This window comes from Podarcis liolepis (genome assembly GCF_965112155.1).
Source record: "Podarcis liolepis genome assembly, chromosome: 3".
In the NCBI taxonomy this organism is placed as follows: domain Eukaryota; kingdom Metazoa; phylum Chordata; class Lepidosauria; order Squamata; family Lacertidae; genus Podarcis; species Podarcis liolepis.
Genome location: NC_139557.1, coordinates 2258301 through 2285158, shown reverse-complemented (window position 1 = coordinate 2285158; position 26858 = coordinate 2258301). Strand labels below are relative to the sequence as shown.

Here is a 26858-nt window from a genome sequence, read left to right as displayed (position 1 = left end):
TCACCAGATTAATCTTCGGTGGAAACGGAGGCATGGGGTGCTACGTTGACTAGAGGTAGTTCACAGGCTATGCAAAGCGGTCTCTCACTTGCAATGTTCATGGCAGGCTGCTTTGGCCAAGGGGCTAAACAGGAGCAGGAGGAGCTTCCAAGCCCGACTCCGTTTCAAGAGAGGGAGCTCGGCCCTCAGTGGCTCTCGGGCGGCTTCATCGCCGATGGAAGATTTGCGCGTTTGACCCGGGTCCCACTTTGACACGCAGACATTCCTTCATCGTCGTGGTCGCTTCACCCACAAAAGGCGCCTCCCGCACCCGCTGCCCTAGACAGGCATCGACCTGGGAAACTGAAAGACGCATCTTAATTCCCCCCCCCCCCGACGAAATGAGGGCGCCAACTTGAATAAAATATGGAGGGGGGGGGAGGGAAGCCCTGCGCCGCGTAATTGAGCGCACACACTCTGGGAATAGCAAGGACGACAACCACCACCATTTTATTATTTGTACGCGCCCACCTGGCCGGGCTTCCCATAGACCGTGTAAAAATATTAACAAAGCATCACACGTTAAAAGGCTGCCTAGAAGTCGTTCATCTCCCTGGCACCTGACGGGGGGGGCGTCCCACAGGGAGGGGGCGAAGGGGCCTCATCCCCGAGGAATCTGCTCCCCCGGCCCCGGGAGAGGAAGATCCTCAACAGAATCCGACCCTGAAATCCCGGAAGTCGCTCTATGGGCAACTCTCACTTCCGCTTTGGGAAAAGCTTTCAAGGAACCCGGAAGCTTCCTGCCTCCAGAGTGGAGCGGCTTCAAAGGCGCATGCGCGCAACCCCCCCCCCCGTGAAGGAACGCCCCTCCGCAAGCGCCGCCGGAAACCCAAGGGAGCACCGCCTCCTTCCTCCTCCTCCTCCAACCAGAAGCGGAGTTCGATCCCGCTGGCCGGCGGCGTTCCGCTAGTCCAAGGCTGCGCCTGCGCAGTGCCCTCCTGCACCCGCCTCGCGCCCGCGACCTGACGCGCCTCTTCCTCGCCGCCGGCTGCCGTTTCCCCTCCCGCCGCCAAGATGCCGCGGATCATGATCAAGGGGGGCGTGTGGCGAAACACGGAGGTAGGTGGCGCAGCCCCCCTCGCCCCCCCCCGCCCCGAGTGCCGCCGTCCCTTCGCTCTCCGGAGGCCCCTCTGAGGCGAGCGGGAGGAGAGCAGTGCGCTTGCGCCTAGTGGGCTACGGCGCCTGCGCACCAGCAGCGCGCTCTCTGTCTCTGCGTAGGAGGCGATGGCGCCTAATAAACGTTAAAAAAATAACATTTTTTAAAAAGTAGGAAGCAATGCCAAGGTTGCAAGAGGCACAGTCTTGTCCGATCAATAAATAATAATACATGTTTGTCTGTAGCAGCCTGCCACTCACTTTTTCTCCTCTTGCTGTGAATCCTCCCGGGAAGTAGGAGCTGGCACGCCCCTCCTCCCGCTGGAACTTAGCGCCCCAGAATGAAAAGTTTCTATTTGGGCTTTGCGGGCAAGACTTTCCCTTTGTTGGATTTTGCTCTCCATTGTTTCGTTTGGATGCCTGCCCTTCACCCTGGGGTCCTGGAGTGCTTGGTAGCAATTTAAAATGTCTTTGTCAAAAGGTAGAAAGAACTGGGTGGGGATGGCTGGGGATCAGCTTTTAAGGCATGTGACAGGTATAGTGAACGTTTGGCCTTTCAGATGTTGCTGAACTGCAACTCCCATCACCCCTGGCTGGTGATCAGGCTTGTTGCAGCTGACGGCAGTTGCAGTTCAACATCTGGGGAGCCAAAGGTTCCCATATCTGATATACAGGATGGCACTATTGCCTTTTAAACCTCTCCATACCCAGAATGAGAAGTTGTTACATGAAGTCCTCTAGCTGGGGAGAAATAGTGTGTGTACATCCTAAACATGGAGAAGGAACTGGCAAGCCACTCCAGTATTTTGCCAAGAAAACTCCATGGACATAAAAAAGGAGACGCTTTGAGAAGAAAGTGAGAGTTTCCAAGGCATGCTTTGGTTCATGGCGTCACGGAGAGTCAAACACAACTAAGACGACTAAACAACAACATCCTAAACAAGCCCCATATTTGTAGGCACAGATAAGTGCATGAACCTTCTGCTTGTGGTTGTAGTCATAGTAAGCAGGCTATGGCACTCAGGAGACATTTAAAACACAACTTTCTATTCTTCCTATGCTTTAGTCAGTTTTGCAGGCTTTGACATACTAAAACCATGTGTGCAGGTTCCTGGACACACTGTCATTAGTCTTCAATAAAACCCCCCAAATACTGGAGTTTATCTTATCTTTAGCTGTTTGTGCAGTGTTGTGATGGAATTCTCTTACTCAACCTGAGTGAGGTGTGCCTACTCTAGTAGCAGCAGTAAAGGTTTTTCCCCTGGGATGCATTCTTTTAGCATCATTGTTGGGATGAAAAAAGCTTGTCTTGCCTTGCCTTTTTTTGCATAGGGTACAGTGGTGCCTCGCAAGACGAAATTAATTGGTTCCGCAAGTTTTTTCTTCTTGCGAGTTTTTCGTCTTGCGAAGCACGGTTTCCCATAGGAATGCATTGAAAATCAATTAATGCGTCCCTAGGGAAACCGCTTGCCAGGCTGGCGGTGCGGAGAAGGGCTTTTCTCCCCACCGCAAGCCTTCAGGACAGGTAAGGGAACAGAGGGGAAGGCGCGCAGCGCTTTCCCTCTGTTCCCGGGGCTTGCGTGGGAGGAGGGTTTTTCCTCCCCACCGCCAACATTCAGAACAGCATTCTGAACGTTGGCGGTGGGAAGGAAAACCCTCCTCCCACCCCAAGTCTTCAGGAAAGCCATCCGAAGCTGGGCGGCGGGAGGAGGCGTTCCCCCCCCCGCCCAGCATCCGAGCTTCGTTCCGATGCCGCACGGCGGGAGGAGGCGTTCCCCCCCCCGCCCGGCATCCGAGCTTCATTCCGACGCCGCGCGGCGGGAGGAGGCGTTCCCCCCCGCCCGGCATCGGAGCTTCGTTCCGATGCCGGGCGGCGGGAGGAGGTCCGAGGACAGTGGGGAAGACGCACTGCGCTTCCCCGCTGTCCCGGAGATTTCCCTATGGGCTGTCGTCTTGCGAAGCAAGCCCATAGGGAAATTCGTTTTGCGAAGCGCCTCCAAAACGGAAAACCCTTTCGTCTAGCGGGTTTTCCGTCTTGCGAGGCGTTCGTCTTGCGGGGTACCACTGTATTGTGCTAATGACTAATACACTTTTATTCTCTTTTCGTTTTAAGGATGAAATTCTTAAAGCAGCTGTAATGAAATATGGCAAAAACCAATGGTCTCGTATTGCCTCTTTATTACACAGAAAATCAGCAAAGCAGTGCAAAGCCAGATGGTAGGTACCAGAAAATAACCTATGGGGGAATTTTGATACATTGTTATTGGGAAACTTCTTCAGAGTTTGTCAAGTCAAGGCAGGTGAAGTGGGGACTACATATTGTCTGTGTCAGAAATTCCTGCACAATACTCCACAGACATCTTAATTCTGCAGTCAAAATAAGTAAATTTGTGTACAGTAATTGTTTCTGTGCAGAGAAGGATCGCACAAATATATCCAGAGGCTAAGTGAAATCCAAGTGAGATAAATTTTCCTTTATTAATAATGATTCATGCTTTACATTTAGCTGCTTACATTCTTTGATATTCTTCTTACAAGAGTGGCTTTTTTAAGTTGTGTATTTTGTAAGATGGAGCTTACAGAGTTCAGCTACATTATCAAACAAATTTCAAGTGGAACTTTCCAGCTCATATTATAGTTTGGGGGAGAGTAAGCACAAGTATGTAATGTGTTGTCAGGTGTATCCTAATTTTGTCATACCAACTGATATATGACTGCTTAGGTCAGTGATTTTTAGCCATTGTGCCATGGCACCCTGGGGTGCCTTGAATGATGGTCAGGGGTCCTGTGGGCAACAGTGGCCTCTGTCCCTCTTTCCGTCCCTCCCTCCTCTGATGCCCTCTTGCTTCTCTGCCTCCCAAAGGCTGGCACAGCTGTTTATTGCAGCAGCCCTGGCTATAAGCTCTGCAGGCGAATGGTGCCACTGGGAGGCGCCTCTCTTTTGGGTGGTGGGGCAGCAACTCAGAGCCAGGGACAGCAGCAGCAGCAGCAGCTGCCCAGAGGACTCTCAAGGAGAGGGGAGAGAAAAGGATGCTGAGGTAACACTCCACTAGGGAGGGTGTTCGAAAAAGTGTGTGAGGCTGCCAGGTCTGCAGGCAAGGGGTGACATAACTGGACTCCTGAGCCCCACAGGGGTGCTGCAGAAAGAATGTACCATATTTTTCGCTCCATAAGACGCATTTTTCCCCTCCTAAAAGTAAGGGGAAATGTCTGTGCGTCTTATGGAGCGAATGCACTGCACGGCAGGGGGATCCTTCGGCTGCTGCTGCAGTCGTGAGCTGTGGGATGCCTCCGCAGCTGGAGCCATGGCTCCTCTCGCCTCGCTGGAAAGCAAGCAAAGCACCTGTCCTGGTGTCTCCCCCTCCTCTTCTTGCTCCGGCATCGCTGTGCTTTACAGCAAGGCGGGAGGAGGGATGGGTAAGCAAAGTGAGAGCTGCGCAAAGCGGGACAGAAGCCATGTAAGCGCCTCTCGCTTTGCTTGCTTTAAAGCGAGAGCCGCTTACATGCCCTGCACAGAATATTTTTTTTCTTGTTTTCCTCCTCTAAAAACTAGGTCTTATGGTCAGGTGCGTCTTATGGAGCAAAAAAATACGGGTAGTTGGTTAAGGGAGCCGTGGACTCAAAAAGGTTGGAAACCTCTGGCTTAGGGCATTTTTTTATTTGCCTGGGCCATGTTAGTTTTTCAGTGTAGATTACAGTTCATACTTTGAAAGTAGCCTATATATTACCTTTATAGATGCAGTAATTATGAGAAATAAAGTTGGCAAAATTGGGACTGTTTTCATTTTCTTTATGTATCTATATACTATAGAAGATTCAAGAAAGGCTATGTGAAATCCTCTGTGGAGCTAATTTATAGGTGTTTAATCATGTTAACAGCATCTTGAAAAAATTCTCATTTTTATTATTTTGAACAAGGTATGAGTGGCTGGACCCAAGTATCAAGAAAACAGAATGGTCACGAGAAGAAGAGGAGAAGTTGTTGCATTTGGCCAAACTTATGCCAACCCAGTGGAGGACAATCGCACCAATTATTGGGAGAACAGCTGCCCAGTGCTTGGAACACTATGAATTTCTCCTGTGAGTAATTCTGCTCTATAATGAAGTTAGTTTTTGATATTGAGAGACCTAGTTACAGAACTAACTCAGGATTTCTGAAGAAAGCTTTTAGGTGTTTAAGAGTTGTTGTTTGCATCCCAAGACAATTGAGGAGTGTACCTTTGGGGGTGAAGTCAAACCGTTAGAGGCTTGCTGTGGCTGTAGAGACTGTTACAGGAGAGACATTTTTTGTTGCAGCTGGGGCAGATGAAGGTGTCCTGTTGTGCTGCTGCAGATGCACCATAGTGTGTGTGCTCTCTGCACTCCTCCAGCAGTCATTCCTCATCTGGTCACTGCTGTAGATGCATGACTTGACTTTCTGTCTCCAGACACTCTGATAATCTGCAAGGGATTCCCATATGATGGGGTTAATGTAGCCAGCCTTCATGTCATGTTTGCAGACATCTTTGGTCTGTCAGCGGGCCTGGTACTGGAAGCCAGCTCCCCGTGGAGCACGTCCTTGGGGATCCTGCCATCTTCCATTCTGTGTACAGCATCAAACACAAATATGGGCAGCAAACTCAAAATGACAGCTGTGGGGCATGACCTATTGCTGCCATCTCTTAAAAAGCAGAAAAAGATAGGGCATCACAAAATGCCTGTCCCATCAGTGAAGTAAGAAAGTGACTGTATAAGTCACCTGCACACTCACAAACTCTTTGCACCTCTCTTCTGTTCAGAACAGATGGAAAGATGGGTGTTCAGTCCTGGCATCCATGAAATGTGAACATGTTTAAGGAGGTCGTGCTCAGTATAGGAGTGGGTGGGTGAGCAGGAACTGTATTCTGGATTTTTGAGGGGATGTTTACTGAGGCTTTTCGGTTGTGCCATAGGAAGTACTGGTGGGCACCATGTTGATAGCTCCTGATTTTCTTTGTGTTGGTTGTATTGGCTTTGGTTTGTATCCAACTAAGTCATACTGAGAGGAGAACCGCTGATATCAATAGATATGGATAACTTAAGTCCATTCAATGTCTTATATTGGTATATATTTGCTTCATATTTTTGCACTTGTTCTACATGTTATCTTTTCAGGGATAAGGCTGCTCAAAGAGACAATGAGGAAGAAACTGCTGATGATCCTCGAAAACTTAAACCCGGAGAAATTGACCCAAACCCAGAAACCAAGCCAGCCAGGCCAGACCCTATTGATATGGATGAGGGTATGCTTGAAACAGTTTTATGAATTTCCCCCCACTCCATCCTTTGACACATTCATTATATAGCACAATTCTTTCCTTTTGTGACTTTCCTTCATTAGCCCATCAATTGTTTTATGGTTTCAGTCAGCTATTGCAAGGCTGAAGAATCTTCCCCCAAGCACAGAATTCTGTTAGCATACATCACATTATTTGTCTCTCACAAACACAGACACGCCATGTACACATGAATAGAGCTTGGCTTGTGTTTCATCTTTGCAAAGAAAAAGAGTTCCCCTTTTCTAGCTCACAGGCTAAAGCTGCCCAGAGATACAAAACATCACTCCTGCATGGCTGAGAAAGCATTCCTTTTCAGAGATTAAATGTAGCAAGCCAATCATTGGTTTCATTTCCGCTTCTTGGGGAATGAAGTAAACTGGCCTTACAGGAAGAGATATTTGACTGCCTGGCTAGTTCACTGCAGAGTGAAACTTGGGGAAAGGGCATGGCCAAGTGACAAAGGGCAAGTCTTAAGGAGAGTGCTGAGGGGCATGTAAAGAGGTATTGCAGGCTGGATTAAGTCTGCAGGCTGGAGGTTTTTCCAAAGGATCCCCCTTAAAGTTCTGCCTGGGAATGAATTAATTAACTTTGAAGTGACTCCAGTTTGATAGGAAGAAATAAATTTTATTGCTATCATGTTAAAGAAAAAGTCATAATATACAAACTGTTGGTGGACATGGTCCATCATTTTAACAATATGTGTGCATAGGATTGAAACCTCAGGAATATAGGAAGAAACTTGTTGATTACACTTTTTAAAAACCTATAGAAATAGAATTTATTTTTTCTTGTATTCATACAAGAGATAACAATAGAGACTCCTGCTGGCCTAAATCATGTTTTGAACACATTCAGAAAAGGCAGAAGTGACCTGGGATCTGTTAACATACAGATTTTCCCACTTCTGAGAAGCATTTCATTCTTACGTATTTCATAGAGCTAGGTGTAAATGAGAGTGTGTGAACTGTGTACATTCCTTTTGCAGATGAACTCGAGATGCTTTCTGAAGCTAGAGCTCGGTTGGCGAACACTCAGGGAAAGAAAGCCAAAAGGAAAGCAAGAGAGAAGCAGCTGGAAGAAGCTAGGTATTACTTGACTCAGCTAAAACTGTTAATTGGCAGAGCTCCAGTCGAGGCAGGACGCTTCTACAAGAGATGGAATAGCTGTCTTGTCATAAGATAGCAGCAGAATGGTTAATTCTACTCCTTGCAACCCCTAATTGATTTGCACAAACACTGCCAGATTCTGCATCTCTCCCTAAGATGATAACAGACATGCTTGGCACATGGTTTGTTTTCTATCTGTTGGAGTCTAATGTTGGGAAAATAAATAAATAAATATTGGGCTAAGATTGAGATGGGATCTCGAATCTCAATGCAGTGCTCCTGTGTTTCCCACCTATTTTCCTCTCCCCTTTTATTAATGACCCAAGTCACCAGGTTTTATTGATGCTGTTAGTTACCTGTTCTAATTATTAAAATGACTGTAAATAATAAACTTTAAGCAGCTAAAATGCTGAGCTTTGATGGGTGAAATCCAGGTTCAATTCAGCATTGGCGATGAAGGTATGGTTTGGTGCAAGTAAATATTTCTCAATCTGGCCAGTCTTGCAGAGTTGCGAGGATAAAAGCCTGAAGTGTAAGGTTTGGATTCAGATGTAAGAAATAAACAAGAAGCTGTTTTAATTGCTTGCAAACCATGCACCTTTCTTAATAATTTCTGAATTTTCAGGCATTCTTTATGAGAAGTCCAGAAACTCGGGATGATTTGTTAAATTGACAGATTTGGAGTTCAAGAAAGATTCTTCTCTTCCTCCGCCCCTGCTCTGCAAACTGGCAGCAGCAGAAGTAAAATCAAGCAGATCCTTGAAACTTTGTGTTAAAGCCTTTTGAGACTTTGATCTCATGACTCAAAACTGATGTCTCGCGTGGAACTAATTTTCAGTATGGACTGCAAACATTTTACACAGTACACCACAGTTAATGCTTCCTCTAGAAGTGGCCTGTTTTTCAAAGCTAATAACAGCTGTTCAGATTTGTGTTAATCTATCACACCTTTGCAGGCGCCTTGCTGCCCTCCAGAAGAGGAGAGAACTTCGAGCTGCAGGGATTGAGATCCAGAAGAAAAGAAAGAAGAAAAGGGGAGTAGACTACAATGCAGAAATCCCATTTGAGAAGAAACCTGCTGCAGGTTTTTATGACACATCAGAAGAAAACTACCAGGCCCTGGATGCAGATTTTAGGAAGTTAAGGCAACAAGACTTGGATGGGGAGCTGAGATCGTAAGTTGGTTCTTGACTGAAAAGTTACGTTTAAATGGGGCAAAAGGGGCACAGAGCAAAGTCTTGTATAATGTTGCCAACAGTATGTGCTATGACACATTCCATCCATTTGTGTACTGTTGCTTATCTTTACTTTTTGTGAATTCTTACAAGTCTTAGAATTTGAATGTCTTAGCTTTTTTAATAGGTAACCTGAGTTTCTAACTATTGTTTTTGTGGAATGAAAATCATTAAAATATGTAGCGCTTCTCTGTTGGCTGTTTGAAAACTTAAGTTGGAGCTGGTAAAGGAAGACACTTTGGTGGCTTGGACAGTAATATTGTTCTGTTCCTAATTTTGATTGCTCTGCTCCCATTTTCCATTTAATTTAGGAATTGTTGTCATGCAACAAAATCCAAATCTTGCATCAAGAATATTTTAAATGTAGCACAGAATTATTGGTTCTAAACAGAGGCATTAGTGTATAGTTCACACAGATCTGCTCCTTATCTCTGAGAGTGGTACAGCAAAAAGTCATGTTTCTTTAACTGATGGGCATATGTCATCTCCTTTTTGCCATCTAAAAATTCCTAGAGGTCCTCTATCTGCAGTCCTATTTGTGATGGCTGTTGGACCATTAACTATATTGATTTGAGACAATATTGGTGTTACTGGAGTCTCTGTTGGTAAAAAGAAGAAGTAAGATTTAATTTTAAATAAGTAAGGTGACATAGCCTTGACAACTAATCCTAAAACCTCACAGAAGGAATCTGATTAACATGTATTTTTAAGGCTTGCGAGAATGACATGATGGAGGTCTCTAGGATAAATGGTAAGGATAATTATGAAAGACCAAATTTAATCAATAAATTAACCATTCTTGGACAGATACACCAAGATTTTTTTTGTCATGGCTGATATCCTGCTGAGTTAAACGTGGGAGTAGATGGTAGAGCCATTGAAATCAGTGCACTTTTGTAACTTCAGTCAATGGAATTCAGTGTGTCTACCTTGAGTATAGCTAACGATATTACCCTTTATTAGACATCTTATGAAATAATTTATCAAGGTGCTGTACAATAGAAAGGAATAAAAATGTAATAGAAGCATAACTTCAGAGACAATAAAATGCTACAAGCAGCAGAGTACTGGTTGTTTTCTATGCTTCAGAGGCCCAACTGGCCTCAGCCACAAGTCTGGCATGTAATGTTATCGGTTGCATCCTGTGGATCACTTTCAGCAGGCATCCTCACTTTGGCCTTCAGGTGTCCAGAAGGCTTTTTAAGCCAACAAGCTTTTCAAGTTGTTTAAAATCTTCTTAAGAAACCAGCCATTTTAATGATGGATCTTTATTGATTCTAAAAGTTTTTATTTTGTTATTCACCACCCTGATGCCACTTTTCTCTTCAAATTAATACAGTTGTCTTGCAAATAACAACAAAACTTTATTCATCTGTCAATATGATGTGACTTTAAAAACCTCCACTTGTGCAATAGATAAAGCACCCCACGCCTTTCTGAACTATTTATTGAATTATCAATCATCGGTACTTAATTGAGGCACTTCTGTTTTAATAGGGAAAAGGAAGGAAGAGAGCGAAAGAAAGATAGGCAACAGCTGAAACGGAAAAAAGAATCTGATTTACCTTCAGCAATTCTTCAGACTAGTGGTGTGTCAGAATTCACAAAAAAAAGAAGCAAGCTGGTGCTTCCAGCTCCTCAGGTAAGTTGCTTGTTCCTGTCACCGCCTTGTGATTTGTTTAAGTCACTGCAGATGCATGTGATGTGCCCAAATCATGAGGCTTTTCAGAAATTAAGGCTCAAATGTGCACATATAATCTGCATTCCCCCCTCCCGATGCATGTTGCCCATGGGCTCCTACTTTTTAGCCCCCTTTTCATATCCCAGATTTGCAGTGCGAGAGTCTCTCAGGGTAGCTTTATATCCATTCATTTGCATATTCTTCTTGGAAGCACCATCCTTTTTAGCACTATTTCATTGTGCCAGACACATCGTATTGCAGGAAATGCTTTTAGCATTGCAAAACTAGCAAAGGTTGTACCACTTTCCCCAGTTAAGTTGGAGGGGAAATGATGTAGGCTTGACCAGTTGAAGCAACTGCCTTTTTCCTGTTGGTATATTGACTAAGGGCAGTCCCTATGGCACTGTTTTAACAGCTAGTGTTTCTGATGTTAAGACAACTTTTCATTGTTGGGTGTTTCTCAGTTTATTAGGAATCCTGTCATATTCATTGCGATGTATGGATTTATCTCCTCTTCTTAAGATTTCAGATACAGAACTTGAAGAAGTAGTTAAAGTTGGCCAAGCAAGTGAGATTGCACGTCAAACAGCAGAGGAATCTGGGATCACAAACTCGGCATCCAGCACACTCCTGTCAGAATACAATGTTACCAACAATAGCATTGCTCTTAGAACACCTAAAACGCCGGCAGCACAGGACAGGATCCTACAGGTAAAGCCTAAATACGGTTTCATTTTAACATTGCACTGGTATCCTTTGCAGCTTCGTATTTTATTTGTAGTTAAGTGAAGTAAGTAATCAATCTTCCACCTCTGCTCCGTTGTGTTGCATGGCTTGTTGGGAATGGGAGCTACCAGCCCCTGCTTGGAACATGGCTTGCGGGTGGCTGCATAGCAGGAAGGCTAGATGGCAGATGAAGCTCAAAGATAGACTTTTGTTTCAACTTGAACAAGCCATCCTTTCTCCTACCTGCAAGAGGAACAAAGCCCAGGATGTCAGTGGAAGACATTTTTATCAGTCCATTATACTAGATATTCAATATGACTAAATTGAATTGGTATTCATGACTTGAAAGAAGCAAAATACTAACTTTTCATCCAATTTTGTTAGTTGATATTTGAGCAACATTTGGTTCCTTTTTGAAAATTGCACCTTGACTCATTGGATTGGTATTGGTGGTTTGTGGGTAATTGCAGAAGGAAAAAAGTGGTTTATTTTTCCTCCTACCCATCAATAGGTAGTATCTTTTGACATTGGAATATCTTTCTATATACATAAAAATTTAAGGCTGTCATTGCACATTTAGAGCATTTGCAGTGCCTCATCACCATCCTGTGTTTGCATGAAGTCATGGGGGAGGGGAGCAAAATAGAAGGCAGGTCGCACAACACGGGTGTCTATGGCATGAGAGGGAGAAGGGAGAAACGGGGGGGGGGGAAGGGGCAGTATAAAACAACAGCAGAAGATTGAACAAAGCAGGTATGAAGCATTTGAGGGCTCTGCCTTGTTTATCGCTCTTGTAAGGTAGCTGAGGAATGGGAGAAGTTTTCAGTCTAGTGAGAACAAGGGGGGAAAGTGGCTCTTTTAAACAACAGCAGAGATTTCAGTAATGTGAGGATGAAGGAAAACGTCTTGGAAGAGAAAGATTTGGGAGGTTACCACAGGAGTGGTTTGTTTATAAGAGTGCTGTGCAAAAGGATGCAGGGAGGAGGCATGGACATCGGAGCAAAGGTGAAAATGGGTGCAAAGCATGGCTGTAGAATAGAAGAGAGAAATAACTTTGGTAATGGGTTGAGCTTAGTGGTTTCATGGAGTGGGAAGGGGAAGCTCCAGGGAGTTAATGTGGGGGGAATGGCAGGGGGCAGCAAGTGGAGCAAGCAGGAAGTGCAGCCCCTAGTTTTTTTTATATATATATATATATATATATATATATATATATATATATATATATATTTGAAGAATTTTAGTTTGGAAAATGATTCTATCTATCTATCTATCATCTATCTATCTATCTGTCTTATTATGCAGGAAGCCCAGAATTTGATGGCTCTTACAAATGTTGATACCCCCTTGAAAGGTGGTCTGAATACCCCTCTCCATGAGAGTGACTTCACTGGAGTAACACCTCAGAGGCAAGTTGTTCAGACGCCAAATACAGTTCTTTCCACACCCTTCAGGTAAGTCATCTGCTTGAGCTCTTGGGGAAGGGCAAAGATACATTTGAGCTTTCTTTTACTTTAATAAGGGTGGGTGGGTGTGGGTGTGTATGTATTGGACACCAGATTTCCCAGGTTCCTCTCCATGATGAATTGCTGACAATAAATTCCAAATCCAAAACAGGGACTTGTAGGCTGGTAGTCTTTAAACAGTTAAAGATGAGCACAAAAATTGTGCTACCGCACTCATATTGGAGCAAATAATTTTTTTCTAGGACACCTTCCCATGGAGCTGAAGGGCTGACTCCTCATAGTGGAATGACTCCTAAGCCGGTAGTAGGTGTGACTCCAGGGAGAACTCCCTTGCGTGATAAACTAAATATTAATCCTGAGGAGGGAATGGCAGATTACAGTGATCCATCCTATACAAAACATATGGTAAGTAAGTAGGAAATTATTTTCATTTCCACAATTTTATCCATTGCATTTCACAGGTGGGGGCTCTCAGAAATGATGATGGATCCATCCACCACCATTATGTCTTCCAAAAAACAAATATGAATTCATTTGAATCTTTACAAACATAATTACGGGCACTGACTAGATTTCCTGGTTGCTGTTTTTTTAAAAAATTAAAGCATGGGTGCTCTAGTTTTGATTAGAGTAGTGACAAGCAAAGGGGATACATGTTAACTGTTTCTTTTTCCTTGCACCCATTTTCCTAATCTTAAATCCCCACCACCACCAAGCTACTTTGGGAGTTGACAACATTGCCGGGGGGTGGAGGCGGGAGAACAAATTCCTCAGCTCAGTTTTACAGCGTAGATTATATAAGTATTCTCTAATTTAAGGAAGTGCATTTGGAGTTAAGAATAAGCACTTGATCACATCAAGGCAAGCAGTTGTGGCTTTTTGTGGGTGCACACGTTTGTAGACATCATTTGGGCAGCAGCTCAAGTTCTGTGATTGCAGCCACTGTGGTCACAGAAATAGACGGGAGCAATCGCAGTGATCGCCCTCAAATCCCAAAGTGACTTGTTGACGATTGCCTGTCAAGACCTTTCATTACTTTTGAGAATTGAGTCATTTCATAACTCTGAGCCCAGTGTGAAAGGAAGGACACAAAGCTGGTCCATAAGTAGTTGAAATCATCAGGCAGGCTTAAAAATAAAATGACTGCTTGCTTTATTGCTGTTTTTAGGAAAGTGAACATTTAGTGTATTAAATTACTTTAACATTCAACAGGAAAGAGAATCCCGTGAAAATTTGCGTCTCGGACTTATGGGTCTTCCTGCTCCAAAGAATGACTTTGAGATTGTCCTACCTGAAAATGCGGAAAAGGAACTCGAAGATCATAATGCAGATGATACATATATAGAGGATGCAGCTGATGCAGATGCTCGCAAGCAGGTAGAATGAATTATTAGATTTATAAAGCAGTGTAACATACTGTGTCCTTCCCCCATGAACTTCACCTAATTCATGTCTTAAATATCTTTCTAGAGTATTCGAGAAATGGAGCGTATAAAGGCACTAAAGCGGATGCACAAAGCAGTTCAGAAAGATTTGCCAAGACCCTCTGAAGTAAGTTGTTCCTAATTCTGAAGAAGATAAAATAAGTTTAAAGCTGAGGGGAGGGAATGCTAGCAGTAAAATGGTGAATAATAAATATTTGTAAGCTGCAGTATCAGTATTAGCAACTGGAGGCCTGGAGCTAAGTCTGTCCCCTGAGAAGTGGGGGAAATGCCATTTAAGACACGTGGATTTGCTGGCCAGTAGGAAGTGTAGGTCAGGGTCCACCACCCCTCACTTCCTTTTCAGAATAGCCATTCCGGAAAGCCGGTTGCTGGCCAAGCTGTTATAATGCTAAGTGAAATTAATAAAGACAATAGCACATTATTTTCTGATTTTGTCAAATTCTGTGGATTTAAAGTGTGTCTTGGCACTCTCGAGCACCTCTTGATGTAATGCAACAGTTGATTATCACATGCCTTGGTGCTTTTTCCTGACAACCTCCCCCAAAAGCATCAATAGGCAAAACATGATCCAGAGAAGAGAACAAACAGTTGTTATACATATAACAGTCCCCTGTTGTTTCAGTTCCACCCTTGGAACTCCCCACCACTGGTTTCACCAGTGTACCTCTCTGGTTGTCTGGCTTCCAAGGAATGAGTGCTTCTGCATTACCTTGGCTAGCTACTCTCTGTTGTGTCTTTGTCTCTGACTTAGACACTGCTTTAACCTGCTTTGAGTTGTTAACAATAGCAACACATGCAACAGCTATATATAGTGTTACATGACTAGCAGCAGTGGCTGCTCTTAAAAGGCTGGCTTTTTTGTGTGTTTTTTTGGATTAGGTAAATGAAACAATCCTGAGACCCTTAAATGTAGAGCCACCTCTAACAGATTTACAGAAGAGTGAAGAGCTGATTAAGAAAGAGATGATTACCATGCTTCATTTTGACCTTGTGCATCACCCTTATGGAGAACTCCCAGGAGGCAAAAAGGGGAAAGTCCCAGGGTTTGGACCCGGTAGCACAGAACACCTGTCTTATCTTGAACACAATCCTTATGAGAAATACTCAAAGGAAGACATCAAAAAGGTATATATATATATATATCTCCTATTTTTCTGCATTGTTTATGTTCTCTGCCTGCCATAGTACTACATTTTGCAAGGTTTAAACTTTCTAATTCTATTCTTAAGATGATTGGAAAATTTCTAAAACTTTCTTTTGGGAGTGCTTTGGGAGTACTGATGGTGTTTCAGTAAGCTTCTCTCTGCTTAACACCCAGATTTATGATAGGACAATACTGAATGGCAATTAGAATCTTTTTAGATGAAATTTATGAATTATATTCTGGTGGTTTACAGCAATCATTACCAGTCTTTTTAAACCCAGGGCCCACTATAATTCCAACTTGAAAAATGGGATCACATTTTAGTTTTTTTTTTTTTAAGCATATGTGTGCCTCTTCCTTCCTCTTCCTTTTTTGGGGAAAGTCCATGCTTCAGATATTTTTTCTGAGGAACCTTGAGAACAGTAGTTGTGTGTCTGGGGGGTAGAGATCTCTAACAGAGAATTCTTAGCACAGGCACAAAGCTACAATTCCCAGAGGTTTAGGGGATAAGCAGTTACAGTTCAAATGATATAGAACCAATATAAATTTGTGGTGTGTGTTGATCATACTTCCATCCCACTCGTCCTCCAAGCAGTGTACATGGTTCTTTTCATCTTTCATTTTAGTTAGGCAAGAGCAAGTGATTGGTCCAAGGTCACTCAGCTTCATGGTCAAGTCTCCTTGATCCTAGTCCAACATTTTAGCCACTGTGCTATGCTGACTCTGTCTAAACATGTTCTCACTTTCCCTCCAGTCTCTCTGTTTCTCTTTATTAGAAAAGAGGGAGCTAAAAAACTATGTGGTGTGGTGCATCTGATGTTATACCTCTCTGCCCAAGACCCAGTAGATCACAAGCACCTGATATTTAGCCTGGTAGTTACAGTTTGAGTTCTCCATAATTAATTTACATTTAACACAGCTAAAAATGGGGGAGAAGATTGGTAGTGACAGACAAGCTGCCCAAAATGTAGCTGTATCTATCATTACTGATCTTTCCCTGCAATGTGCAGTGACAAGACCATGTTTATTGCGTACGAGGGACTGAGTGCATTCCTACTTCACTGGGGTGAGGCTTTAGAGAAATAACTGGCATCCTAAATGAATAGTGCATATCTTAGAATATGTTCCCAGAATACCTACACATAAAATTCCACAATCTGGATTTAAGGTGGCTTTATGTAATTGCCTTGTAGTGTAGATCCACATGGATTCTGAACTCTTTACTCCCTACTCTGAGTATAAAATAATGTAAGTTCTACAGAACAAATGCTTGAAGTTGAACAGAGTTCTACAGAACATTCTTTCATCTTCCTCACATTGGCCCACAATTCCAAAATGTTTTGAATCTGTTTGGACTAGATGACCCTTGAGGTCCCTTCCAGCTTTACAATTCTATGAACCAGTTCTAAGACCAGAATCACATAGGCTGGTGCTGTTATGTGGGAAGTGTCTTTATGAATACACACATGGACTGCTTACTTAAACAACAACAAAATGAATTAGAAGGGGTGATGTGTGTATACTCATTTTGTATACAGTGGCACCTTGGTTCTCAAACTTAATCTGTTCCGGAAGTCTGTTCCAAAACCAAAGAATTCCAAAACCAAGGTGCGCTTTCCCATAGAAAGTAATGCAAAACGGATTGATCCGTTCCAGACTTTTAAAAACAACCCCTAAAACAGCAATTTAACATGAATTTTACTATCTAACGAGACCATTGATCCATAAAACGAAAGCAATAATCAGTGTACTGTACTATAAAATAAGTAAGTATCGTAGATGATAAAAATAAAAATATTTTTTTCTTACCTGCACTGATGATAGTCATTGTTTGGATGGGGGGCTTTTATCCATTTCCACAGTCAAAACAAAAGAACTGAAAAAACCTCAAAACAAAAGTGCCAAACTTAATCCATTCTGGAAGTCCGTTTGACTTCCGAAATGTTTGAAAACCAAGGCGCAGCTTGTGATTGGTGCAGGTGGCCTGGAAACAATAGCCGACAGCCGCATCGGACGTTCGGCTTCCGAAAAACGTTCGACAACCGGAACACTTCCAGGTGTTCGGCATTTGAGTACCAAGGTGTTTGAGAACCAAGGTATCACTGTATTCTGTACAGCAAATGCAATGTGAAAACAGGGGAAAGTGCCACTGATGATTTATGTTTTTTATGTGACTGTGTAAGATGTGTTGACACAAACAATAGAAAATGCTTTTCTTCAAATGGAGAAGTTTGCCCTGTAAATTGTTATATATATATATATAGTTCAAGAACAGCAAGAAAGGTGAAGTTGTAACTAATTCCTCATTTCAAACAGGCTGAAGAACTCCTGGCCCAAGAAATGGAAGTGGTGAAGCAAGGAATGGGGCATGGAGAGCTTTCAAGTGAAGCTTATAATCAAGTGTGGGAAGAATGTTACAGCCAGGTGTTGTTCCTTCCTGGGCAGAATCGCTACACACGAGCTAACTTGGCCAGTAAAAAAGACAGAATTGAATCCCTAGAGAAGAGACTTGAGGTTGGTATACATTTCCTTTTGAGAAACAGGCTTAATCTGACATTATACCGTGTGTTCTGTCTTGTGTTTTATCCCTAATTTGGAAGCAGGGGCACTGCTATTTCAATGGAATTCCATAGAACTGAAAAAATAAATATTTCTTTAAAGAAAAACGTCTAGTGACACTTGGCCTTAATTGGCATCATTCATATACTGGATAAATCAAGTTGAATCCAAAAACAGGAAGTGGTGCTTCTTGGTCATGCTAATGTATCCTGATACGCTCCAACATTATGCTCATCCTGTGGTTACCTAGCTCAGTTTTGTGACTAGAGGTGGGCCTCAACTTGCCCTCCTGATAGCTGGAAGAAAGTAGTAGTCGTTCTTTCTGCCTAAGCTTCGTGGTTGGGGGATGCAGTGAATGGATTCCAGTGTTTCATATCTGTTTTGGCAAATCTGGCTTCTATGTTTGTGTGCTGAGGAGCTGGATGTTGAATGTAAATTGACAGCATACACTTTAAAAATATTTTGTCAGTTTAAAGTTGGGCAGAGCAACACAATGTTAACGTAAAATATTTATATATTCAAGTGTACAGTACAAGAAGGGGATTCCTACAAGCCCTGTGCAATACATTGTGTCACACAAGCTTACTATCTGCACTAGTGCCATCTCAAAGTTACATGGTGATCATCTTTGCTACATCAGTTTCACCCCAAAAGGCAAGGGAACTGTTGGGCAGATATGTGGAGCTGAATGTTTGGGGAACGTAAAGGATGGCCTGATGGACCCATCCTTGGGTATGAGTGCTGTGTGTAGAATAGAAAAGAAAGGCAACTCCTGCAGAAGAGCTGGCTCATTTTCCTGGCCAAGGAGCCTAGTTCTGCCTTAGAATGAACTTGTACTCCGTGTTGGCCAGCAGAAGGCACCATTGCTCTGTGGAATACTTCAGGTGGCACGGAATGATGAACTGCCAGTCGCTTTCCTATTTACACTTCAGCTCAATATTTTTATTGAGTGGAATGATATAGTACCTTAAATACTCTTGTTGTGCAGCCCCACCAATTAAAAGACTGATCAAAAAGGTGTTTTTTCTGTTTAAAAAAGACAAAACTGTTTTGTTTATATGACTGCAGTGCCTATTATATGGATTTGGGGAGGAAATTCCATAATCTTAGCTGGATTCACTATTTGGCCAATGTCACAAAAGACCATCAAAAAAAGGGTGTGTGTGTGTGTGTGTGTGTATGAAATTGCTAAAATAAATACTGCATTTCATGCAGAAGTCCAGAGAAGGCTACCTATTAAAGTTTAAATGTAAGCTGTGTGAGATCATTCTTGGAGTGATGAGAAATGCACGGTATACAATTTTACTTATTTTTTTTTCCATTTCCAAAGACGTACGGTTGAGTTCAGCTCAGGGTGGAGGGTGCTTGTTTGTGTGTACATGCCTTTAAAGAAAAAGTAAATTGCTCGGAGACCTTAAATGTAATTAATAGTAGTAGCTTCATACTTCTCCTTGCAGCCCTAGCACCATTTCTCTCACTGTTTAGGAGAATTTGGATGCAATGCTGGGGAAGCCTGGATTCTCCACCGTGGGAGCAGGGCCGGGGCGGGAGAGTGCTAGAGTCCTGTCTAGTCAAGTTGCTTGGGACCATTTCTAGTTTGTTATCCCCGAGGATGTGGACAGGCTGCTTGGACTAGTGAAACCAGCCATCTGTCTCCTTGATCCTTGCCCATCCTGGCTCATAAAAGTGAGCCGGGAAGGACTGGCAATGGACTTCATGGGGTGGTGAATTCTTCTCTCTGTGAGGGAGCCTTCCCAGACCCGCTGAAAAAGGCGGTTATCAAACCGCTTCTTAAAAAAGAATCTTTGGGCCTGGCCAATATGGCCAACTATCACCTAGTCTCGAATCTTCCATTCTTGGGCAAGGTGATTGAGCGGGTGGATGCTGAACAACTGCAGGCATGCCTGGAGGAGGCGGACCGTTTGGATCCCTTCCAGTCAGGATCCAGGCCTCATCATGGGACTGAAACTGCCTTGGCCACGCTGGTCGATGATCTCCAGCGGGCTAGGGACAAAGGTGAAAGCTGTTTCCTAGATCATCTGGATCTCTCAGCAGTCTTTGATACCATTGACCATGACATCCTTCTGGACCGTCTAGAGGAGCTGGGGGCACTGTTACACAGTGGTTCCACTCCTTCCTCCTGGGCTGTATCCAGAAAGTGGTGGTGGTGGGGATGAGTGTTCATACCCCTGGGCTCTCACTTGTGGGGTGCCTCTGGGTTCTGTCTTCTCCCCCATGCTTTTTAACATCTATCCGCTGGGAGAAATCATCAGGGGGTTTGGGCTGGGTGTGCATCAGTATGCAGATGAAACTCAGCTCTCTCTTTCAAATCAGAACCATTGAAGGCAGTGAAGGTCCTGTGTGAGTGTCTGGAGGTGGTTGGAGGATGGATGGTGGGCTAACAGATTGAGGTTGAATCCTGACAAGACAGAAGTACTGTTTTGGGGGGATAGGGTGTGGGTGGGCGTGGGGGACTCCCTGGCCTGAATGGGGCAAGTGTACCCCTGAAGGAGCAGGTGTGCAGCCTGGGAGTCATTTTGGACTCACAGCTGTCCATGGAGGTGTAGGTCAATTCTGCGTCCAGGGCAGCTGTCTACCAGCTCCATCTGGTACGCAGGCTGAGACCCTCCCTGGCCGCAGACTGTCTGGCCAGAGTGGTGCATGCTCTAGGTATCTCTCGCTTGGACTACTACAATGTGCTCTAAGTGGGGCTACCTTTGAAGGTGACCCGGAAACTACAATTAATCCAGAATGCGGCAGCTAGACTGGTGACTGGGAGTGGCTGCCGAGATCATATAACACTGGTCCTGTAAGACCTACATTGGCTCCCAGTACGTTTCCGAGCACAATTCAAAGTGTTGGTGCTGACCTTTAAAGCCCTAAACGGCCCTTGGCCCGTATCCCTGAAGGAGCATCTCCACCCCCATCGTTCAACCCGGACACTGAGGTCCAGCACCAAGGGCCTTCTGGCAGTTCCCTCGCTGCGAGAAGCCAAGTTACAGGGAACCAGGCAGAAGGCCTTCTCGGTAGTGGCTCCCATCCGGTGGAACCCCCTCCCATCAGATATCAAGAAAATAAACAAGTATCTCACTTTTAGAATACAATCGAAGGCAGCCCTGTTTAGGGAAGTTTTTAATGTTTGATGTTTTCTTGTGTTTTTAATCTGTTGGGAGCAGTCCAGAGTGGGGAAACCCAGCCAGATGGGTGGGGTATAAATAAATAAAGTTTGATTATTATTATTAAATTACCTATTTATTATTCTGCCCTTATTTCAGATGTAAGCTATTCAAGACATTTGATTGTATCCAACAAAGTTGTCCCTTGCATGCAACGACTTCCACTTGCACAATGGAACTTTCCTTCCCTCTCCTCCCCTCGTGAGCCCCCCTCAGTTTCTGGAGGTTTTTTCAGCTCTCTGAAGCAGAGGGGGTTCTGGTGGGGGGGGGGTGCCTCTTGCGTGCAAGGGATAATTTTGTTGGATACAACCCATTAGCTTATTCATTGAAAGGTTGACTTTAGAATACTGCATATTGGTTGAAAACTTTTTTTCTTACAGTCGGAAGGAGGTCCTTTGAAAATGTTGTTTTCTTCCATTTTAGAACTTAGAATTCAGTTTTTCTACAAACATTACAAGAGAAATTCAATACTACTGATTGACCGTGTCCAAATATTTTTATTTTTATTATGATGGGTTTTATCATATCAGTTGCATGCTTTACCTTATAAATATTCAAAACATGCATCTATAATGCCAGACAAATTGAATCAGTTACATTTAATATTCCAAATGCAGTCACTTCTCCATTCCATGCACTTTGAAATATATTGCCGCTTGGATAAGTACAGCATGCATAGGTTTGATTTGATAGGGCTTTAGTAGTGAAGAGAGAAGGAACTATTAGTGTACACTTCGTAAGCAAAAGGCAGTAATGTCTCAGAGTGCATTTTCGAATAGAGCATTATAAATCAAGTATTGGGACCAGCTCCTCAGTTCCCTCCCACCCCCCACCCCCATGTTAGCCCCCTGGAGCTTCCCTTTTGCATCCCATGCATCAGCCCCCTGGACGCACACCCATTTAGACAACAGAAGAACTTTTGAGTAGAGCAAGAAGGGAAGTAGGAAAGGCTCCCTTGTGCCCATGTAAGATTTTAGATCTTGACTTCTATGTTGTACCTCTCTCTTCTATTTCTTGCTAAAACTATTTTTGAACAACTGCTCTCCCTTCTCACTACTCAAAGTTCTGCTGTTGTTTTTCTTGTCCCTTTCTGCCTCAGTGTTGCACCATTCCTGCTTTGCTCTAACCTTTCCCATTGTGGAAGCCGCCACCTATTTCCTGTAAAGTGTTGCTTCCCTTTCCCCTCTCCTCATTTTAACACCAAGGCAGGAGAGCATCTCAGTATTGAATATTGTCCTAGTCAGTAAATAGCTTTTGGATTGTACCTGTCTACACTAACACCAGAAAGCAACTTGCTCTCCCAGGCAACCTGCTTGGTGGTCCCTTGGTGGCCCCAGGCCATTGCAAGGCTGCACCAAGGCAACTACCTAGACAGAGGCAGTTGAGGAGCAAAAGGCAAAACTACTGTGTGGCATCAATGTAATATAGATAGACATGGATTCTGTGTGTGAGAGTGTAAAAATTTGAATGGTTCCCATCTCTCTAGGGAAGGTCTTACTGGTATGTTTTTGAAAGAATCACAAAGGTTCTGTTTCAGGGAAGAGCCTCACCTTATCTCAGACAGGAGGAGGAAATGACTGATCACAGGAAGTAAAACCTTGATACCATCTTTCAGTTTCCTCTTGCTCATTCCTCTCCCACTTGGAAGTATTTATTATTTTTAGATTATGTAAAGTTTGCAGGCTGTTCAGTGTTGTGCAACACCTTTTCGCAAATGCATTTGCACCTCCCAGTGTCCCTTCCAATTCTCTGATTCCTTGAGTGTTCAGAAATTCCCTGGAGGTGCTGGCTATCTAAATGGAATAAGAAGTTGGTAAAAATGTCTTGCGCTGAACTACTCAATTTTGTTCATATTTTGTCCACTGTTTAAATGAAAAGCTCTATTTAAATAGCTGCAGTTTATAACCATAAATATGGCTTGACCAGTCAGATAAGTATGAAAGTGTTTTTGTAGGGCAGGTTGCACACACAAGGCCTGTGGACAGCTGGTAGGCCTCTCCCAGTTCTTCGTGGTCCCTAGAGGAACTCTGAATATCTGTAATCTGATTTCCTTTTCTGTCTCATTGTGGAAATGACTAGGGCTGCCAAACCAGGAACAGGGAATGCCTGCATCACTTTATCCACGATGCTCCCTGGCTTCAGTTGTAAATTTCCTGTGTCTGGAGAAGAATGCATTAGACTACCTCTTGAGGTCCCTTTCAGCTTTGATTCAGTGGTGTGATTATCATTTCCTAAGGCTGTAGATTGTCTTAAATAAAAATTCCTCATACTGCATATTTTGCAGGAGAGGTTTTTTAGGCATTCCCCAAAATTTCCAATGTTTCCAGTGGAAAAAGGTGTTTACAGTGATCAGGGAGTAAAGCTAAAGTTGCAGCATTTAATCGACCAGTTTAAAGTGGTCAAATTATAATTACCAAAGAGGATTCAGCAACTGCTGAATGTGATGTGAGTGTTCCAGAACTGGAAATTTTTCCACTGCCCTTATCTGACATGTTCAGTAAACAAAGCTACTATGTTAATTTTACAGGCTATGTAAATACCTCAACAGTTTTTCTAACAGCCAAAAGTAGTTGAACTGAAATATTCATAAATTTAAAATGTAAATGGTTGAAAAGTTATATTCAATGGTTTAGCAATTATAAATGTGATAATTAGAGAAATTCAAAGATTTACTTGGAGATTTTTCTTATTGAAATACTTGTAAATATTTTGAGAGATGGCAACATAGTTGCATATATTTTGCTAACATTATTCAAATTTTATGAAACAAAATTTAGGCCCACAGCAAAACTGTTAAAATACTAATTAAGCATGCCTGAAGAGTTGTGTATGTAAGAAAATGTCCTTCATAGAGTGAGTGATCTGAAAAAGTTAATTTAACTTTAGATTTTAGATTTCTCTGGTATTGTATCCATTCCAGTTGCCCAGTTTGTTTTGAATTGTATTCATTCATGATGACACTACTTTTATGAAACAATATATTTTTAAATTTTACAAAATAGGAAAAAATAGCATAGTGGAAAATGTACTGTACTGTCAAAAAATTGGTGGTATATTAGTTGCAGTGTGCAGCTCCAATGAAGAATAAAAAAGGAAATATTAAATATACTCTTCTAACTGTGGCTTACCATAGTATTTTAATATCCAAATGTTATTTAATTTCTGAAATACTTAATTTTTATCAATTACTTGATATGTTTTGCACAATGCTTTCCCATAAAAATAGCCTTTAAAAAGAAGCAAGTCCATGTGCCATTTTAATAAAGATGCTGAATACCTCTCCTGGTCCCTATTTGATCATGTTTGATCAACTGGTGGCATTAAAAGGGCTTCTTTTGCAGCGGTATTCAGAAGACCGTAAGGGAGCATCCCACCCATTTGGCAAGCAACTGTATGCTAATTGCTTGCTGTGTGAAGCATGTGGATGCAATTTCAAGCAGACTCCCAAGTAGCAACCATTCTGTGTTGAGGGAACCTCAGCTCCCTGAATGATGTATCCAGCATTTCCGTCTTGTCTTTATGGTTTTCAGCTACCCATCCAGTGTCGTGTTCTGTTTTCCCCTTGCTGTTGTTTTGTGCCTCTGCTATCTGTTGTGTGTCACTTCTCAAACTCCTGAGAGCCTTACATCCAAACTCCTTAAATCCAAACCTATCTTCCTAACAGATCCACCAGTGCAGGGGTAGGCAACCTATGGCTCGTAGGCCGGATGTGGCCCAATCACCACCTAAATCCGGCCCGCAGGCGGTCTGGGAATCAGTGTGTTTTTACACGAGTAGAATGTGTCCTTTTATTTAAAATGCATCTCTGGGTTATTTGTGGGGTCTGCCTGGTGTTTTAACATGAGTAGAATTTGTTCTTTTATTTAAAATGCATCTCTGGGTTATTTGTGGGGCATAGGAATTTGTTCATATTTTTTTTCCAAAATATAGTCCAGCCCACCACATGGTCTGAGGGACGGTGGACCAGCCCCCAGCTGAAAAAGGTTGCTGACCTCTGCTCCAGTGTAACAGAAAAGTCTTTGTTTTTACTTTCCTGTACTGGAGGCAAAATGTTTTATAGTGTAACATTTCTTCTGTTCCTGAATTACAGCTCCACAGCTCATGACAGAATACATTTCAGAAATGTAACTGTTAGCACAGTTTTGCTCCGTGAATAATATGCAGGCTGTATTTCTTCAATAGATTAACAGAGGTCACATGACTACAGAAGCTAAGAGGGCTGCCAAGATGGAGAAAAAACTGAAGATATTGCTTGGTGGTTATCAGTCTCGAGCGATGGGGCTCATAAAGCAATTAAATGACTTGTGGGATCAAATTGAACAAGCTCATCTTGAATTGCGCACATTCGAGGAATTAAAGAAACATGAAGATGCTGCTATTCCTAGGAGATTAGAGGTAAAGTCATGAAATTCTGTTGGCCATCTAGAAAGAAGGAAGGTGGCAAAAGTTGTGTTAAGTCATGTAATTTTATTAGAGGTTGCTGCATCCATTAATTTAAAAAAAAAGTAGAGTAGAAAATCAGCATTTAAAAAAAAATAAAGGTAAAGGTACCCCTGCCTGTACGGGCCAGTCTTGACAGACTCTAGGGTTGTGCGCTCATCTCACTCTAGAGGCCGGGAGCCAGCGCTGTCCGGAGACACTTCCGGGTCATGTGGCCAGTGTGACGAAGCTGCTCCGGCGACCGGCACCAGAGCAGCACACGGAAACGCCGTTTACCTTCCCGCTATAAAGCGGTACCTATTTATCTACTTGCACTTAAGGGTGCTTTCGAACTGCTAGATGGGCAGGAGCTGGGACCGAACGACAGGAGCACACCCCACCGCAGGAATTCGAACCGCCGGCCATGCGATTGGCAAGTCCTAGGCACTGAGGTTTTACCCACAGCGCCACCCGCGTCCCTAGAGTAGAAAATCAGCATTAAAAAATAGTATATTACTTTAGTCCATTTTATTTAGATGATTTTGTGTTGCTTATCACCATGTCATCAGGAGTCTTCTTTTTTCTTTTTCTTTTTCTTTTAACAATTGATCCTATCCACAGAGTTGCACGAGCTTCTCTAACATAAATGTGCAGGTACATCATGGGAAAAGGCTCCTATGTGTATGTTATGGGATGTGTGCTTGTGTTGCATAATCTGAGACTCCCTGATCGTATAATAATTTGCATTCTGCTACTTCTGGTGCCTTTTTATCAGCTGACCATTTTTATTGTTGCAGTGTCTAAAGGAAGATGTTCAGCGGCAACAGGAACGAGAGAAAGAACTTCAGCAGAGATTTGCAGAGTTCATGCTGGACAAGGAAGCTTTTCAGTCGAAATATTAAGTCACACATCTTGCTTAAGCCATGTTTTGTAACATTTCTCAAATGCAATAGATAGGTTTTGCCTCCTATGTCTCAAATCAAACATAAGCAAATTGGGTCCCAAATCCATTTTGTGTTTTACGTAAGACTGAAGGCCATGCATCTTTATGACGGAGAGGTGGATTGAAACATATACAGAGAGGATAATTGACACGCACTAAGGGGTGCTGTCCAGGGTAGAAATTCCAGCACCTAGGATTGGTTATGTGATGATCTTTGCTGACCACATCCACATTTCCGACCCTTTACAAACTGATATTCTGATACTAAAAGGAAAAACCAGCAGATTCTTTTAAATCACATCATTTGCTAAATTGTTATTTTACCATTGCTACGATCCACAAGAACCAAACACTTTTGTCTGTGTGCCAGCGGCTATGTACTGTGAATTTGGGGTGTAAAGCAATGTATTAAACTGTGTTTGTGTCCAGTAGCTTGAATGGAATCTGAAATTATTTGCCTGTAACACAAGATTTATTTATGTAAAGAATGTGCCCTGAAAACCAAAAAGACTGGCAAGGTGAAAAATAGT

General features: G+C 43.0%; 1 protein-coding gene across 1 annotated transcript; it reads left to right on the top strand.

Annotated features, from left to right (window-relative positions):
- Positions 1-944: 944 nt before the first annotated feature.
- Positions 945-26759, top strand: CDC5L (cell division cycle 5 like). The gene is made up of 16 exons (XM_083495151.1): positions 945-1098; positions 3248-3351; positions 5053-5214; positions 6268-6395; positions 7417-7516; positions 8494-8712; positions 10270-10414; positions 10976-11164; positions 12482-12630; positions 12885-13047; positions 13855-14019; positions 14113-14193; positions 14967-15212; positions 17548-17745; positions 25149-25361; positions 26183-26759. Exons 1-16 carry the CDS (start codon positions 1054-1056, stop codon positions 26285-26287), a joined length of 2412 nt encoding a protein of 803 aa, XP_083351277.1. The 5' UTR covers positions 945-1053; the 3' UTR covers positions 26288-26759.
- Positions 26760-26858: the final 99 nt, after the last annotated feature.